General features: G+C 29.2%; 1 protein-coding gene across 2 annotated transcripts in view; it reads left to right on the forward strand.

The window, feature by feature from the left end:
- Positions 1–2,192: 2,192 nt before the first annotated feature.
- Positions 2,193–19,350, forward strand: part of LOC107449114 (uncharacterized) — a 188,868-nt gene continuing 171,710 nt past the window's right edge. Inside the window, exon 1 of one of the 2 annotated variants that reach the window (XM_016064552.3) lies at positions 2,193–2,492. In XM_016064552.3, coding sequence (XP_015920038.1) covers positions 2,429–2,492 — 64 coding nt within the window. In that variant the 5' untranslated portion in view covers positions 2,193–2,428. The remainder of the gene's footprint in view (positions 2,493–19,350) is intronic. The other variant, XR_001584738.3, reaches the window with a different exon arrangement.

Consider the following 19,350-nt stretch of genomic DNA (forward strand, 5'->3'; position numbering starts at 1 on the left):
AAATATGAGAAATAAAAAAAATAACTTTTTCCACACAAACATACGTCGCATGTATGATCAGATTCAGTCTTGAATCCAATGATTCATTAAACAATGTTGATTCAGAAAAAGAGGACAAATCTTATAGCGGATAGTGATTCAGCATAAAATTTCTACTTCCGATTTGACTCAGGGTAAAATTAAATAAAAGGGGTTTTTATATTTTATAAATCTCTAAATTAAAACAAACTAAAAAATAAAATGCGCAGGTTTTGTTTCATTGATGATTTTCGATGCAATTATATTCATGTATTTTTTAATGGAAAATAGAAAAAGAACCTTCTTTTACACTACTCACTTTCATTAAACTTAAAATAAAATTTTTTAAGTTATTCTAATTAATTTAAGAATAAGGAAGAAAAATTAGTGTAATTTTACTGTGCATTTAATTTTCAAAACAAAAATTTCATTAATTAAATGAATTAAATAATTTTAATCTCCAGAAAAATTCATTTTTCCGCACTGTATGCTTCGTTTTTTAAAATTCCTCATAGAAAATAAAGTATTTTCCGCTAGGAATGTTTCCTAAATGCGTACTGCACAACAAATGCCATTGAGTTCCCTCTGAACTTTTTACATACCATAAAATGTAGTTACAAGGAAGCAACCTGAAAGTGGGTGAATTATCGATTACTTTATAATGTTTTTATAATTTTTTTGCTATTTGTATATTAGAATCATAATCATCAACTTATAGTTTGTAAGGTACATAATCAATAACTTTTTGAAACATTTGTTAGACACGCTACTATGCAATTAGTTATTAATAGTATAAAGGCTTTAGCTATTTTCCTCGATGATTTCTAACTAATAGTCTTTTTTTACATTGAGGCTCATAATTATGAGCCCTTTGATCATTTTTATAACTTTATTAACAATTTTATATAGCCGTTATATCAATTTCATTTTGCTTAATTTAACTTATTCATGACGAAAGTTGCAAACGCGCAATTATCTCTGAGGCCGAGAATCTCTTTCACGAGCACCTTTTAAGGATCAGAGTTTTTTTTTTTGTGAAATCTCAGTGGGTTTTTTCTCATGAAATTAGTGGAATTATGTTCTGCAAAGAGAAGTACACTAAGAATATGCAATCAGACTCTTCATGTTTCTCAAATCCCTCGGACATGCAAAATCATACTGTATAAAAAATTATTACTTTCAAAACGTTTTAGAACACTGGTATAAATGAGAAAGCGCTATGCCATGTAGACGTTTCCTGCTAATACACATATGTGACAGTCAGCGAGAAAAGAAAAGTTAATGATGTATTCTATGTGATAAGTTTAAACTTTTTTTTATGATTTTGCCGTAGATTGGTTAATTATGATCATTATTTAATTTTTAACGAAACACTATAACCCAGTACTCATAACAAGGACTGTTCAGGTAGTCTCATAACAACAATTTATGGACAATGTATAGAATATTTGTGAAAAATATGACATTTATTAACATTTAAGTTGAAATAGTTTTGTATGAATAGTTCAAAAAAAAATTTCGTTCAAAATTTTTTTCATAATATATTTAAAAAATAAAGTATAATTAGATATTTTAATGTTTCTTTACACATCAAAAATAAGGAAGTTAAAGAAATCCTATCATTAATGTAACGAAGCTTAAAATTATAGTTTAATGCAAAATCCAGGATATGTGATATATTAATCACCAAGCTATGGAGAAGTGTCTATGAGTAATGGCTGATTTGGTAGGATTAACAAGATTGAAAGAATCTGTATAATATGCACCGTAAGCAAAAATGGTTTGAAAGAACAAAAATAGGCTAGAATTTGTAAGCCCAAAAATATGTACATTTCACAGAAGTAAAAAAATACGACTTTCTTACTGCTACTTATTTATTAAAAAGAGACTAAAAATAAATCGGTCGTCATTTGATAAAGTAACCCTTCTTCTTGAAAGTTTAAGTAAATGAGGAAATAAATAAAAAAAGAAGTAAAAAAGGAGCATCAGCAAAAATAAAACTTGAAAGAAATTGAATTGACTGACTTTTGATACCCTACCTGACTCTCTTTCCCATTTACCTACAATTTCTCATTTCTCCTCATCTGAGCCGGAACGTCCGGTCAAAATTGCCTCGTTTCTTCCCGGATCGATTCAGTGCGCAGCATCCCAAAACTCACGACCCCCTCCGTACCGATCCGCCCCTTCCTGGATATCTCACACACGTGGAAATTCAAAAGCAGTCGGCAGATTCCGGCACATGCGTTCCGGAATCGGATCGTTGCGTTGATGGTTCGTTATCCGGGAGCGAATTTGGAACGAGATGTTGCACATTTTATAATTTTCGCATTGACCAAATGATAGTTAATTTTAATTTGTAATAAGGAGAAAGAAATTTTTTTTTCTGAGAGTTGAATAGATAATAACTTCGATGTTTTTTCCAAGTTTCTTTCCTGTCGTATCGTGCTGGCTGGTCGTGGCCTTAAATTTCAAAAGTAAGTTTTTCTTTTAATATTTTAAAGTATTGACTATAGCTTATTCAGTTAGAAATTAGATTTCCTATAATGAGGAATTTTGTTTTTACAAATATAAATATTTCTGGAAAAACTTTGAACAAGTTAGCCGTCGGTATTAAAACTGGAAAATTTTTTGAAATGTTTTAAAATTATTTTAATTTTCGACTGTTAAGACTGTTAAATTAACATAACGGGGTATTTACACGCATGTCGAACAAAACATAGAATTAATTATATCACTTTTAGCAACCGAATTTGTTAACTTTATACAAATTGAGAGCAAAATTTTTTTCCTTCAATTTATTAATAACTATAAAATAGAAAATTTTAAACATAATAATTATCTAAGAATTTCGTGTCAGTTACATCGTTAACTTTTTGGACAGTTATGACTGTTCAGCTAACAAGCTAAATGCAGAAAAATATTGAAGTCTTTGCTATGCATGAGGCAAGCAAAAAGTGAAATTAGTTGAATCCTTTTTAACAATTGAATTTGATAACTTTATGCTTAACTTTTTAACTTAACTATTATCATACTTAAAATATAAAATTGTAATTTAAAATACAATAAATTAAAATACAATTATGTCTCTGGAATAATTTTGAACAATGTACGAGACTTCTAGCTTAAACCTAAAAAATTCGGAAAATATCATAAAATGATTTCAATTTTAGACTATTAAGACTGTTCAACTATCTGAACGCAAAAAAATATTGAAGTATTCACTTTGCGTCAGTCTAACAAAAAATAAAATTAATTACTTCAGTTATAACCTTTGAATTTGTTAACTTAATAAAATTTGATGGAGAAAAAATTTACTTTTGAACTTATTAATAAACATAAAATAGAAAATTATGACTGAAAATACAATAATTTTAAATACAATAATAATTCTCAAAGAATTTCTCGCCAGTTATATTAAAAGTTAAAGTTAAGTTTAAGTTGCTGTTAAGTGTGTCTAAAAATTTGTCTAAGGGAGTTAACTTTATTAGAATTGCTGTCTCTTATTTTTAAAGTAAAGATAATAATTATTTTTCTGTTTTTGTACACAATGTTTAAGTTTTTTTTAAACATGTTACTGATGCATTAAAAATATAATTTGTATAATTTAATGAGAAATTAAATCTGTTTTAAATCATATTCCTTTTCCACAGTTCACGTACTATTTTAAACTGTGGAAAATTATTCAAATTTCTTAATCTTTATTTTAAATTTATTTGTCTATTTAAAAATAAACCACATTAAGACGAATGTTTTATAACTGTAATAGAAATCATTAAAACATGTTAGGATGGATAATGGAAACTCTATTCAAAACATTATTCAACCTTAAATAGTAAGCAGAAATGCAAATAATATTATATTTGTGTATCATATAATATTATTTATACAATAATATTATATTTGTGTAATAATTAAATTTTGCAGTAGTATTAATTACTACAATAAAAAATAAACTGTAGCTAAATTTACATATCAAAAAACTAAATGCTGTATTTTTATTTGCGTGAAATATGTGAAGTCTAAAAGTTGGTATATATATATTACACAAACGCAAAATTTAACAGTTATTTCAGAAGAATGAAGACAAGTTCTTATACAAAGTTAAAAGTTAAAATACTGTTTTTTACGCTCGTTTGTGCAATGCCATTACAACTTAAGTGCAATGTCATTTAAGTTGTTGCACTAATACTTCTTGTTTAGGCTCATAATAGAAGGAGCTACTAAAGATTGCAAGTTGTGGTATTTATTTTACTTTATCGTTCTGTATTGTGACTTTTGTGTGTGAGAATATAAAGTTTAATTAGACTTGATTAAGTTTGATAATGCTTATCCATAATTATTTGCACGTTTTTTCAAAATTTGCTTTCTAAGAAAACAAAAAAAATTAATTCGGATCAATTTTCAGGCAGAAGGAAATAAATCCATGCCAAAGTAATGTATCAAATAATATCTTAGTCGCGTTAGAAGTTTTAAATTGAATTAATAATAATTTGTCAGTTTTTAAAAAAGCGTTTTATTTTTATATCAACATTAACTAGCATGTCTCATAGTTTCATTAATTTGCGATGACTCATTGGCTTAAAGTTTAAAAGAAATTTTAGGCAGATTAAGTTTTAGAAGCACGGAGATTTTAAATCCGATAACAAGATTATTTCAATCAAGTCCGTTAAAGAGGAATTTTTTTAGTCCGAGTACGCTTAAAATGCTTAAGATTAATTAGATACAATAAAAATTGCAAAGATATGAGTCTAACTAAGGGGTATAATATTCAAATTACTTTTTATTTTTTTAATGAAAATTATGTTTTTTTAATGAACGCTTCTTAATGTTTTGCATTTAATATTTTTTTTACATTTTTTGTACTGTACTTTTAGTGTTGAGCCCACTTCATCTCAAACGTCGACATTACGTCCATGTAAATTTGCTCTGATTAACAACGTTTCTTATCTATAGTAAAATTAATATGTGACTGGCTCTAATTAATTGCTCAAGCTAGATTTATATACTCTATAACAAAAAAATTGACGCACCAAGAAGCAATCATCCGATTGCTTTGAAATTTCGTATGCATGAATGTTTTGAACAGATCAGGCTGGAATGATACCGACTGGGGACGTATAGTCTTTAGCGACGAATCCCGCTTCCAACTGTGTCCTGACGATCATCGAAGACATGTTAGGAGACGCACAGGGCAGAGGGGGGGGATCCTGCTTTCACTATTGCACGCCACACCGGCCCTCAACAAGGCATTATGGTCTGGGATGCCATTTTCTTTGATAGCCGGACCCCTTTGGTCGTCATTAGAGGTACACTTCCTGCACAGTGGTACGTCGACGACATCCTAACACCTGTTTTGCTACCGTTTCTTTTGCAGCGTCCTGGGCTATGTTTTCAGCTGGACAATGCCAGACCACATACGGCACGTGTTGCTATGAGCTGTCTGCAAGCTTATCAAACTCTTCCTTGGCCTGCCAGATCACCAGATCTCTCTCCCATCGAGCATGCCTGGGATATGATGGAAAGGCGATTGCATCTGGCACGGAATATTGATGACCTCTTTCGATAATTGGATCGAATTTGGCAGGAAATACCACAAGAGACCATAGGAAGCTTTATCGGTCTATGCCACGCCGTGTGGCAGCTTGTATCCAGGCTAAAGGCGGGTCAACACCTTATTGAACTTGCTACTGTAACTCTGCAATAAATTATTCAATTGTACTGAAATTTTAATAATTTATTATTTTGCACATTGTCTTCCTATCCACCAATTTTCGTTTCAATCGGACAATTCCTTNCAACACTTTATTGAACTTGTTACTGTAACTCTGCAATAAATTATTCAATTGTTCTGAAATTTTAATAATTTATTATTTTGTACATTGTCTTCCTATCCACCCATTTTCGTTTCAATCGGACAATTCCTTCTTGGTGCGTCGATTTTTTTGTTATGGAGTGTATTTACACAGGTTAATTTGACGAACTAATATTAAAAATTCAATTTTTTAAAATTTTATTTCAAGACGTTACAACCATGCCTTGAATCTCAGAGTTCTGGAAAAATCATACATACTGAGAAATCTGTCAGATTTAGGAACGTGTCTACACCATTAAGCACTTAAAATTGTTAAGAAAATAAAACAATCTTTACTTTTACGAAGAATCACACATATGAGAATTTTCTTCTCGTATCATTTCAGAAATTTGTTATCGTTAAATCGAAAAATTTCAGTTTTGAAAATTGTTGATAGAAAAACAGAAACTTATAATGCCTACCTTTTTATGCTTATTACTTGTAACATTCTTTCTAATATTGTCTACACAGCAAAAAATTCCGGATCAAATTACGATATGAAGAACCGGCACTTTGAGTACATCATCCGTAAAGTCTATTTGACTATAAATTCCACTTTTACCGTATAATAATATACAATAATTTTTACATTAGTATTTATTTTATGAGAGTAATATAGTGATATTACGGTAATTGTTACAGTAAAAAGAACGGTATAACATGTTTTTTTTTTTTGTTTTTCCGTAACATGTTTCGGTAAAAGTGGATTTTACAGTAAAAAGTGCCAACACCCTAAGTGTTGGTGTTTCTCACAGTAATTTGATCCGGAATTTTTTACAGTGTATGGTATATACTAATGATATAAAATATCAGAAACTATTTAAATGCATAAACAACAGCATCTCAAAATATTTAACACCAGTTTGCTGCTCCATAACTGTAAAACATGAAACTTTGAAAAGTCCACATAGTAATCATTTGCTTATTATTATATTTTTAAGGATAGATTCTTAAAAACAAATTTAGATGTTTTATACGTTGATAGACATGTATGTTCGATTATAATAGCTTTGAGGTTGCAATAAATTTCTAAAATGTATAAAAAGATAGGGATCAATGCCGTAAATAATGTGTCTTGGGCGAGAGATTCTCAAAATGCATATTAAGGGTGATCTTTAAGGAAAATCCTTACTCTCATAGGCAGCAAGACAGGTCTGATTGAAGAAGGAAACATAGAGGAACTGTAAGATGATCATTAAAAATACCTCCAAGTTTCCTCCTACTATTAAACCTTTTTTCATGTTTATTACATTCACTATAATTTTCCGGATTTCGATAGCATTTGCTTGATTTTTCCTCTGTTTAGTATTAATTTAAGATCTTAAATGTGTATACTTTTTGTTATCACTTTTCAAAAGTATTCTCAAAATATACATTGAGAATGATCTTTACGAAATACCCCGTAATTTCGAACTATAAATTAACTTTGAAGAAGTAAGTAGTGCTCATTTCGTTATCATTTTTCTATAATATGCTTGTAGGTACACAAAATTTGGGACAATATAAAATAATTTACCCAAGGAATTTATAGAAACTTAATTTTCCATTTGTAATTTTTACGTAGATAATTGTATCCTCGTTTAATTTTCAGTTTTCAGTAATTTCACTTCTAAAAATTCAATGTCGTAAATGTTTTTACATTTAAAAAAATGCACATTTTTCTTAAAACTGTTTTAGACACTTGCATCCAGTTTATTGCTTTTTGAAAAACAGCGTTTTTAGTTGTGAGATTAGATTTTAAGTGTTTTAGCTATGGTTATGAATCAGACCTAATAACAAGATTGCGATCAAAATAAAAGATTTTAATGATTTTTCCAATAAAAAATGAGCTAGCGTTTTTTTAAAATTATTTTTTATTTACTTGTGTTAATTTTTTTTTTAAATTAAAAATACTTATTATAAAATTCTAACTAAAATAGACAAATAACTGTTACGAAAGGAAAATGCTATTTTTTTGTTGTTATTTTTAACAGAACATAAGAAAGCCGACTTTACAAAAATTTCAGGGATGAAAAATTTAATTTATTAGGTTACAGCTTTTTATGAAAACTGTCCAAGAATATACGTGAGTAAACAAAATAGGAAAAAAACCCCTTTATTCCTCTCTCCCAATTACAAAAGGAATTAGATAAATTCTTGTCATAACACACTGACTTTTTCTATCGCAAATACTTTCAGTTTTTCGAAATTAAACTTAACTCAGAAATAAATATTTGTCCAAGAGAAGCTTAAAAATGAGTTTTATTGGGAGCAAATTTCTTTTTTTCGTAAAATATAATTTGACAAAAGAGAAATTCTTTTTAAAATTTTTTCTCCAAAAGTATTGTTCTGATTAATTCATTTGTTTCACACGCAGTTTGCTTAATTTGTTGTATGAATTTTCTTACGTTCAGTAACTAAAATGCGTATCTAAACTTTATAACCTATAACATATGAATGTTAGAGTGGAAATAATTAATGTTATTATAGTTAATATAATAGTAATAGTGGAATAATAGTTAATGGATTAAAGTTTTAAATATAAGATTCAGAATTCATGTAATTACGTCTAACATAAATGTTCAACGAAATTTTAATTTTAGTATCAGACATAATACTATTCTTAATCGATCTTTAAAATACAAATTACTTTAGATCTGTAATATATATGTCTTTGCAATCTGCCAAGTCGAATTCAAGGAATGTTTTTATTTATAACTCGAAACGTTAAATGGTCATTTAAAACGCGTTATTTACGCTTCTTAAAGATATCATAAAGAAAATATTTTTCAGCTCCTTACAAGTAAAGATATTGCTCTATTATTTGTTTAATTAGACAGACTCCTAAGTAGTTCATAAGATGCCAAAGACAATTTAATTTCATTGAGACAGCTTTTAACAATCAAGAAACAGCTGGAATATTTTGGGTTTGAGTTTATAATTGTTCAAAATTTTAGTCTTGTAATTTGGAACCTTACCTTGGAAGCAAAGAGACTCTTGGATAAAGTAATGAACTCGTTTTTGTGGAGAAATTTTTGATGTAGCTAATTTGTATTTGTTTCACACGGAAGGGTAAACCACGAAAACTTCTTACGCTTATCCTGACGGAAATGGGATTCAAACTTATGATCTGCTTACTAATAGGGACTTGTTTTTGCATCAGTATTGTGGTCGATGCAAACCTATAACAGTATTAGAATCATCTAGCTGTCTCCAGGATTCGAACTTGAATTCCCTTATTGGGAGGCAAGCGCTCTATCCTCTCTAAAGCATTTCGCCCTAAACTCCTATATAAGAAAATCGGGATTGTTTTGTATAATAGAATACAACTTTGAGGTCAGTATTCAGAAACTTTTCTTAAATTTAAGCACATGCTCATACATAGGTTAGCACCAAAGCTTGCTGAAAGGTTGCCATTCGTATTCAGATATATCATTGCTTATTCCAGTTAAAGCTGTATCGATGATTATTGTCTGTTTCGATATACTTATTACAATTGATTGCAAAAACTGAACGAAATGGTTATTGTCTGTTTCGATATACTAAATACAATCGATTGTAAAAACTGTACGAAATGAGTATTGTCTGCTTCGATGTACTAAATGCAATTGATTGTAAAATTTGTACGAAACAATTATTGTCTGCTTCTATACAATCAATTGTAAAAGTTGTAAGAAATGATTACTTGATTTGACGCAGATGATAAGTGAAATGAATTTAAACTGTCATTTTTCGGAGCGAAAAGATAAATTTTTTTTCTCCCGAGGAAAGCACTGTTCCCAACAGATAACCATGTAAAGAATTATTATTTTCTTCTTTTTATTATGTAGATACATTTTTCAATGTTTTTCTTTTGATTATTGTATGTAAAAATTGTAAAATTTTCTACTATTTTTTGCCATGTTATTTAATTTTATAAAATATAATATTTATAAAATATTATATTTTAAGATCGAGAGATAATATAAAATATGGTACTTGGAGTATAAATTATAATTTTAAAGACCAAGAGAGAAAAACGGTTTATGACCACATTTTAAAAAAAAGTACGATTGGATGCCATCTCTTACATTTTGAGAATTGCTTAATTTTCACAATTGTGGAAAACAGGTCTTCCCTGAGAGTTATTATACAGTAAAGATGGACAACACTGGGAAAAAAAACTTCATGTCCACGTGTAGACTAGAAGAAGAAAGATGAGTATTGTGAAGAAGACAATGGGAATAATAGTTATTGATTGGAGAAGAATTTTGAAGAAAAATGGTTTTCATTCGGTCTTTTTTATTTGTTTCTTCTTCTCAATATCAAAAATTTAAAATTTTGCTTTGAAGATTTTATGGGATGTAAAAAATACTCATGGTTTCGTGTATATTTTCATTTTTACGATTTCAATCGAATACTTGCTTTTGAAAAAGCTCAAAACTTAGAATTTTTCCCCTCTACTTATCAGCATTTATGAAGATAAAAGCCCCTCACCATGATCTTTATTTATTTTGTAATGAAACGGAAAAATGTTTATTCATTGTTATTAATTTATTTTTAATTGCTGTAATTTTTTAAATTTTTGTTTTGTTTCGGGATCTTTAAAATTATTAGCTCTCACGAAAGATTGCTTAATGAATTATATTTACATTGCTGTTAATATTGGCTGCTCGGAATTCTTAAAATTAGGGATTTTTCAATTCATAGTTATACAATTAAAATTATTGTTTAAGCAATCATAAATTGTTTCACTATCAAAAAAAAACAAAATAAAATGAAAAGATGTAGTTAAACATAATTTATCATGTACGTTTGAAGTAAAAATAATCCTCAATATTACTAAAAATTTTATTTTGATTAATTCAAATTAAGTATTACCATTTAAATGACTTGTATAATAGTGAAGCTAAATTTTTTTTAGAAATTTGTTTACAAAATTTTAAAAAAAATCATAGTTTACGAAAGCTTAATTTCATTCTATTTAAAAACTTGATTTTACATACTTTTTAGAAAATGTTAATCTGAAATTAGGATATCTATAATCGCGCAATTCAGTGAGGCAATTCAAATATTACGTAAGCACTTAAAGAGTATTTGTGATTAGCTTATTTTGCATACATGAGAAGGAGGGTCATGAGCAACTCTTACGTAATTGAGCAAAATTAAAAATAAGGGGATTAGTGATTTAAATAAAAAAAATAATTCAAGGAGTTTCAGAGATTAGGAGTTTTTGCCACAGAAGAAAAACACGAAGTGTTCCAAATATTATGAATAAAAATTTTATAGAAATGGTATCAGCTAAATATTTAAAATTTTGCTTTATTGAAAGTTAAATTTATTATTTCAATTCAATTCTAAAAGCTATTTCTTTGTCAAAATATGTCCCCATGTTACAAAAAAGAAAAAAAAGAAACTATCCATTATTTTTCTTGCAACAATTACGTTTACGAATAATCATCTTAAATTGGCTGAATTATTATAAAACTTTTAATTTCAAACTTTTAATTTACGAATAGATAATCTGTTATATTTTAAGCAATATGTGAACAGATTATAAAAATAAAATTCAATAAGAGCCTTTCTCTCGAAAGATGAATGAATTTTTGAACAGCAATAAAAGAATGAATGAAATGAGAAAACGAAATGTTTTTAGAGGGATTTGAACCAGTGGCTATTAAATTATGAAAAAAAACTTTTGAAATTATGGAAAAAATTATATTAGTGGAAAAAAATCTTCCAGACAATGCTTACCGTTGCACCACGGAGACAATGATGAAGCAAGAAATTTTTCGCTCTAATTAAATTATAGCAACGACTGATTCATTATGGGTCTTGATTTGCCAAAGAATACGAGACGAAAGCCACCTTCGCCCTGCTTTTTAATATAAAAATATTTGCTTTTGGGAGGAGTCTGAAACTTGCATGTACTTTTCAGTGGATTTAAAAATTTTGAGATTTGATTTTTTTTAAAAATAATACTTTGAGCATTGAAAAAATACATGATTATGAGATAAGTAAAAGTCAAAAAATAATTTGGTTTATATTTTTATCACCAATATAATGCCTTCCCTAGTTTTCAAAATTATGTGCATGAGGTTTCTTGAAAATTTCTCTCACATATTTGTCCGAATTAATTTATTTAGTATTTTATAGAAATTTATTCATCGAACTATTTGTCGGAACACAAGGATGGCCTTTATATTTATCAAATTGGTATCTAATATTAGTATCTTCTATAACAGTTGACTATGCTGCCTAAACTTATTTTCTGAATGAAATCTATCAAAAAATTTAGTTTTCAATGTTTAATACACGTTCTTTTCAAGTTGATTAAGTTGATACGTTGTTTTCAAGTTGATAACAATCCGCTTTGATCATACTTAATAGTCAGATTAATAAGATTAATCAGTTCTCTGACCATTCATAATTAATGTTCGAGGTTACCATTTCTTCAGCATATCGAGGTAGCGACTTTCTAAGCATAATCGCTCTTTTTCTGTTTTGGCATGGTTGTTAAATGAGGATTTAAGATTAGTTTAAGTACGAATCTCAATAAGAAAGGATTCTGAATATATATTTGAAAAATTATCAAATTCAAGGAGCTCTATAAAGGAAAACATTACAGATGCAAACTTCGTATTGGTCTCAAATTGTGGATAGTTTGATTGAGTAAAAATAACAGTGAAAAAAAAATGTGTTTGTGCCAGTAATCGTTACTTTAGGAGAAATTAGAAAAGAACAGGAAAAAGTCCAAAAACATTTAGTGATTTTTTCATAATGGAGGAGCATTGGGTGGTAAAAGGAATTGAGAAACTTGGATTTTTCAGCACAGACAATATATCAAAAAATTGAAACAACACTCATTTTTGTAACTATTCATGATAACTTGACTGGACTAAAATTATCTCCTTCCCATATTTTTAATCTGAAAATGCGTTTATATATGATGCCAATGCAATATGATGCAACAGTGTCTTCGCTTTTGCCTTAATTTTGTTGAAATTGTCGAATATGTAATTTAATTTCATAAAATGCGCTTGCTTATCTATGCAATTGTTTGCTTCGCCAGATATATTATCTCCTGCAAACGCTTCCCTAATCCACCCAACAATATTGTCTTCCTTTATTTTTCTATAAAAATATTTTAAATGATTGCTCCCTTTAATAGCAACTTATTACGATACGTCAAAGTGTATTAATTTGTATTTCATGTGTTAGATCTAAATAAAATATTGCACGAGTTTTCCAATGAATAAAATGTAGTTTCGTAAAAGAATTGTTCAATCAGAGCGTCTTGAAGTATGAATTAAATTTCCCGTTCCGGAATTACTTAATAATCGCTGGTTTATTGACGTGTATCATAATTTAAGTAGATAGGGGCTCTTAACTTATCTATGCCAAAAGGGATATAACTTAGAAACAAATTCGGGCTAATTTATCTTAATGCTATGTGAAATATCTCAACTGACAGTTATAGTGGTTTCTGAAGTCAAATTCTTTGCTGAAACTATTTAGATGCTATTTGGTATTAAACAACTGTATTTATTAAGATTTACATTTTGAAATCGAAAGTTATATCAATGATTTTGAGAGCAAACATTCCATAAAAGTCTATTATTAACTACAATTAAACATATTTATATGAGAAGTGATGCATTAAGATATGTTATGAAAAGAATAAGTGATGACATAACATGCGTCATGAAAAAACATTTACATAAGGGAGGGAGAAAATCAAATGAAAGTGAAAATTACAGTTACACTTTAATAGCAAGTATGAACGAAGTATAGTTTTGAAATATCGCAACTGTCAAGTTATCTAACAATAATTTCTGAACTCAAGTTCTTTGTTGAAACTATTGAGAAGTTATTTGGCATTAGGCAAATGTTTTAAGTTTTGAATATTGAAATCGAAAATACACTGTTAGAATTTTCATTTTAAAATTACGGTAAAAAAACAGGCAGTAGTCTGTTCCTCCAACTAACAGTGAAGTTTACGGTGAAGAACATTTTTTACGTTTCGAGTTTGAAACTATTTACAACGAGTATGGTTGAAAAACCATGAATGCAAAACTTTACGGGTTTTTAGCCATTTAGCCACTAGCAGGGTTTTGAAACCAACCGTAAAAAAGAAATTTAACTGGACATAAGAGCTAGACTTTTCGTTAGGTGATCGGAATTGGGGTTAGGTTGTGGTTGAGTAGCTTTTTATCCAAAGAGAAAAGTGGAATATGGTTTAACTAGTTTATCTCTTTGTTTCACCTATCGTAAGAGAAATATTAGACTTTTTCTTGATAAGCAGTTTTATAGTGGTGACATCTACGTGTGAATGAGAGTATCGTATTCTAGTAGTCCAGGGTCCCAAATTGGGAACTGCAAGACACTGAAGGGAATGGAGGAAATATTGTGGTGTCAGCGCTGGGGCTCGAACCCCTGCTCTGCCGGTCGTATGATTGTCAGATGAACCCTCTGTACCCAGTTATGTATCCAGCTGCAAGAAACTAAGTGACTTCATTAGGTGGACCTAGTTGGTGCGATGAAATTCTGGTTGTCTAGGGTGAAAGTTGAAAGCAGATGAAAGACCGTTTTTCTCAAAGTTAACAGTTTGAATTCCATCTTATTTATAATTATTTGACTGTTTTGTTTAAATATGGTAAAATGAAAATTGAAAATTTTATCATTTAACTATTTTTTCCGAGGAATATCTAACAGTGTAATATCAATGATTTTGAGAGCAAACCTTTTATAAATGTAATTTAATTACTTAATATAAATATTCTAGTGGAATATATGAAAAATGAAAGAATATATCAAAAATGAAGAAAAAATTGAATAAAAGAGAAACTACAGTTAAACATTAATAGCTACAGCTGACAAAGTATTTAATTTAATAAATTAAAATATTTTAAGATGTATGCAAGATAAAAAAAATGTTTAAACAAACATATATTTCTCAATTTTATTAAATATTTAATATTTAAATGTCATTCAATAAATAATGGTGCAAAAAAGATATGCATAGTTTCACAAATTTAATATATTCAGCACTGTTTTGCTTTGAAATAATAATGTTCACTTAAAATAGTTAATAATTATTCACTCAAGTATATAAAATAAGCATATATAAATTATTAAAATAAACTAAACTGCTTTGATCTAAACAATAAATAAAATTTGCGACGATACATAAACTACCTTTTTTTAACATTTCGAGTTAAGTAAATATTTTAAACAAGTTAAACAATTTATGACATTTTTATTTTAATTTTAAAAACTGATAAAAGTGTAGCTTATAATTGTTTTAATAAAATTCAATAAATGGTTAAAAAGGCTCAAATGTAGGAAAATATTTTAACAACTAGGAGAAATGGTTTACAAAATAAAACAAAAGTAGTCATGTGTGCTCAAACATTTCATTTAATTTTAAACAGTTATCTGAAAAAGATGAAAGTTCAGAAAAAATATAATTCAAAAAGTTATTTCAAAGCATTTTTAGATATTAAAACTAATTTTTTCTCTTGTAAATATTTAATTTGAAAATGATGTTTGACTCATATATTGCAATGAGGATTTAAAATAATTTACCTAGGTTTTCAGACGATTTTAAATTATTAAAATTGAGAGATGATTTAAATTTAGTTGTAATTCTTAATGCAAGTAGTCATAATGATATTTAATCCGACACTTAAAAGGAGACACTATGGAACATTTATTAAATATCAACTAAAATACGGAAACGGCTTACTTTTTTTAAAAATTAATTATTTTATGATTTATAAAATAATTAAAATGTAAGATTTTTTTTTTCCAAATCCCTTAACATCAGTAATAGGCAAATATGGAATTAAAATCTTCGTTACAAGTTCCGTATTTGGTTGACATCCATGTGATGACCTGGGTAACGAAAGCTTAATTTAGATGAAATCCACGTGATGCCTTGTGCTTCGAGCGCCGTATATAGCTGGCCTGCATCTACGTGATGCCTTGTGTGTGCGAGCACCGTATTTAGTTAGCATTCACGCGATGCCTTGCGAGCACGAGCACGGTAGTTAGCCGGCATCCACGTGATACCTTGTGCGTACGAGCACTGTATTTAGCCGTCATCCACGTGATACCTTGTATGTACGAGCACTGTATTTAGCCGGCTTCCACGTGATACCTTGTGCGCACGAGCACTGTATTTAGCCGTCACCCACGTGATACCTTGTATGTACGAGCACTGTATTTCGCCGTCATCTACGTGATACCTTGTATGTACGAGCACTGTATTTAGCCGGCATCCACGGGATACCTTGTGCGTACGAGCACTGTATTTAGTTAGCATTCACGCGATGCCTTGCGAGCACGAGCACCGTATTTAGCCGGCATCCACGTGATACCTTGTGCATACGAGCACTGTATTTAGCCGTCATCCACGTGATACCTTGTATGTACGAGCACTGCATTTAGCCGGCATCCACGTGATACCTTGTGCGTACGAGCACTGTATTTAGCCGCCATCCACGTGATACTTTGTATGTACGAGCACTGTATTTAGCCGTCATCCACGTGATACCTTGTATGCGCGAGCACTGTATTTAGCCGGCATCCACGTGATACCTTGTGTGTACGAGCACGGTATTTAGCCGACATCTACGTGATGCCTTGTATGTTGGAGTACCGTATTTCACTAGCATTCACGTGATGACCTATGTACTCGAGTACCATATTTAGGTGGCAACCATGTGATAACCTGCATGTACGAGCGCTGTATTAAGCTGGTGTCACCGTGAGATATCGTTTGATACAGACCCAACCTGCTTCAAATTACTACAAGCTAATATTCCATTGACATATTGGATTAATACCACTAAAAGTATATTTGTAGCCGCGGTGGCTCAGGGATAGAGCGTTCTGCTTCCAATGAGGTGAACCGGGTTCGAATCCCAGCGATGACTGGTTGATACGAATTGCGCATCCGGCTTTCACCGACCACAGTGCCAACGTGAAATATCCTCAGTAGTAGATGGATCATGGGTTAGAGTCCCCTTGCCATCAAGCTAACCGTGGGAGGTTCTCGTGTTCTCTCTCTTCATGTAACGCAAATGAGGGTTAGTTCCATAAAAAAGTTCTTCACGAAGGAAATTTCTCCCAATACTTGATCCAGGTGTTCCCTTGTCTTCTAGATTGGGTTCAAAATTACAAGGTTACGTAGTTGAACATTAGTAGTCGTAAACCAAAAAATTCAACGTAGGTTATAAAAAAAGTATATTTTGATTGCGCTTAATATATTTTGTAAGGCAATTGCATTTTTATCTAAAATACTTACCAAAATCTCAAAATATATTATGTAACACTTAAATAAGAAAATCCTAATATCAGCTTACTGACATGCAATGTGCACACTTCGTGATGTCCAATGGCGTCACAACAGCGGAATGGGCTGTAACAACAAAAGAGTTAAACCGATTTTTTATTTCTGTAGAATTTTTAGATGTAAAAAATGCCATGTGTTGCATTTTTCATTAGGTAGACATACTTACTACTATTTCTCAAGTACGAACTATTTATTTTCTATTTACTTCTATTTTTACCCTTTATTTTTACGACTAACTGAAATACAAAATTCGGAAAAAAGAATAAATTATTCTCTTACTATTGTACAGAGTTTCAATATCCTGAAAGACTGAAGTTTTTGATCGAAACTGATTTGTTAAATGTTTAAAGTTGTTTTGTTTGTGGTTTTAATAAATAAAAGAAAGTCTTAAATAAAGTTAAATGGCAGTAAAACACAAAAAATGCAACGAAAGTAAAATCGTATATGTATAGATAAGTATATAGGAAAAGTAGCTTTATGAGAAAAATCGAGAAAAAATTATGCCTGAAGGAAGACTTTTAGAATTAAATGCAATCGTAAAAATTAATAGTTTAAAGCAATATATTATCGGTTATCGGAATAAAGATATAGAATTTACACCAAATCTGGCGAGAAAAACTCTATAGACACGAAAAAAGTTTATCTAGGTAGACATAACTAAGTCTAATCCCAAATGTAAATGCGAAAAAAATATATAAATTATGCCTTCCTTACAAAGAAGGTGTCTGATTCAGCTGGAATTTGAAATTCAAGTGCTAATTTGGAATACAAAAATTCTAGACTGAAAAATAACACACTATTTTTTTCGTGAATATTGAAGTAGTTATGAAGTTTAATCAAAAACTTATTTACTGTACACTGCTTATTAACGTATTTTGTTTCTTCCGTAAAGAAAATGCAAGAGGTTCATTAGTCACTGAAAAATATCAGACACTATGAGAGTATGAAAGAATGTGTAAAGTAAATAATTTTAAGAAACATGGAAGAATATTTTTTGCAATTGTTTTCTAAGTTTCTACTTCACAGTAAAAAATTCCTGATTAAATTATGGTGCAAAGTATGGCACACTTTGAGTAAATCTTCCGGAAAATCCATGTTACAGTAAAATATTATACCGTAAATTTTACAGTAATATTTATTGAATTAGTGTGGGTCTGGGATTATTGCTTTAAAATTACAGTATATCAGAATTTTACGGTAAAAAGTAGTTTGATCTTGAATTTTTTCGTGGTGTCAGAATAAAGTCTGAGTCAACTGTAACGAAATCTTAGGTTGATAGATAATTCTACATTATTTATGCATTATCTACCTATTTTTGTAGTTAATTTCTGATGAAATTATTACACACATTATTTCTTTAAGAAATAAAATTATTATATGCACAATATTTTTTTTAAGAAATAAGTTATTTTTCTGCATGGATTACGTTTTTCAATCACTTTAAAAATGCTTATGCTAAATGTAATTATCATTAATTTGGAGTGATTCAAAATTTTTCTTTAAAAGAAATCATCAAAAAACACATCTATTAATATTTATATTTATACTTTCATCGAAGCATAACTTTTAGTAAAAGAGTTTTTCAAACACGAATGACTGTTTACAAAAAAACGTTTACTAAGTGATGCTTGAAATACTTTCCTCATATATAATTACTAACAAAATAAAATATAATTACGAAAATGTCTCAAAATATAATTACTAACAAAAATAAATTTACAAAAATCAATACAAACCATCTAGTAAATGAATAACATTTCTAAAGATATAGTTCATTATCCTTCATTTAATTAGTGTGACAACAATTTCAACAAAAGGTAATCGAGTAATTGGTGTAAATAACATGATTTAATAAATTTTTTTCATTTATCTTTCTCTGTAGAAGGATTAATATTGTTTCAAATAAATATTATACATATATTTTTCAATACAAAATAAATGTTCTCAAAATAAATAATTCAATTTTAAAACAAGTATTGTTAGACTGTTTAAAATTAGTTTGTACTTAGTTTATCTAGTTAAATAAATTGGAATATAATCTTATTTAAGTTTTAATAGTTAAATTTTTTTATATAGTTAGAAAAATATAAAAGAAAAATATAAAAGTAGTTAATGTGAATTTCTCTAGATATTTGATATTTCCGCTAATTAATATATATATATA

This window comes from Parasteatoda tepidariorum, chromosome 5, assembly GCF_043381705.1.
Source record: "Parasteatoda tepidariorum isolate YZ-2023 chromosome 5, CAS_Ptep_4.0, whole genome shotgun sequence".
Taxonomy (NCBI): domain Eukaryota; kingdom Metazoa; phylum Arthropoda; class Arachnida; order Araneae; family Theridiidae; genus Parasteatoda; species Parasteatoda tepidariorum.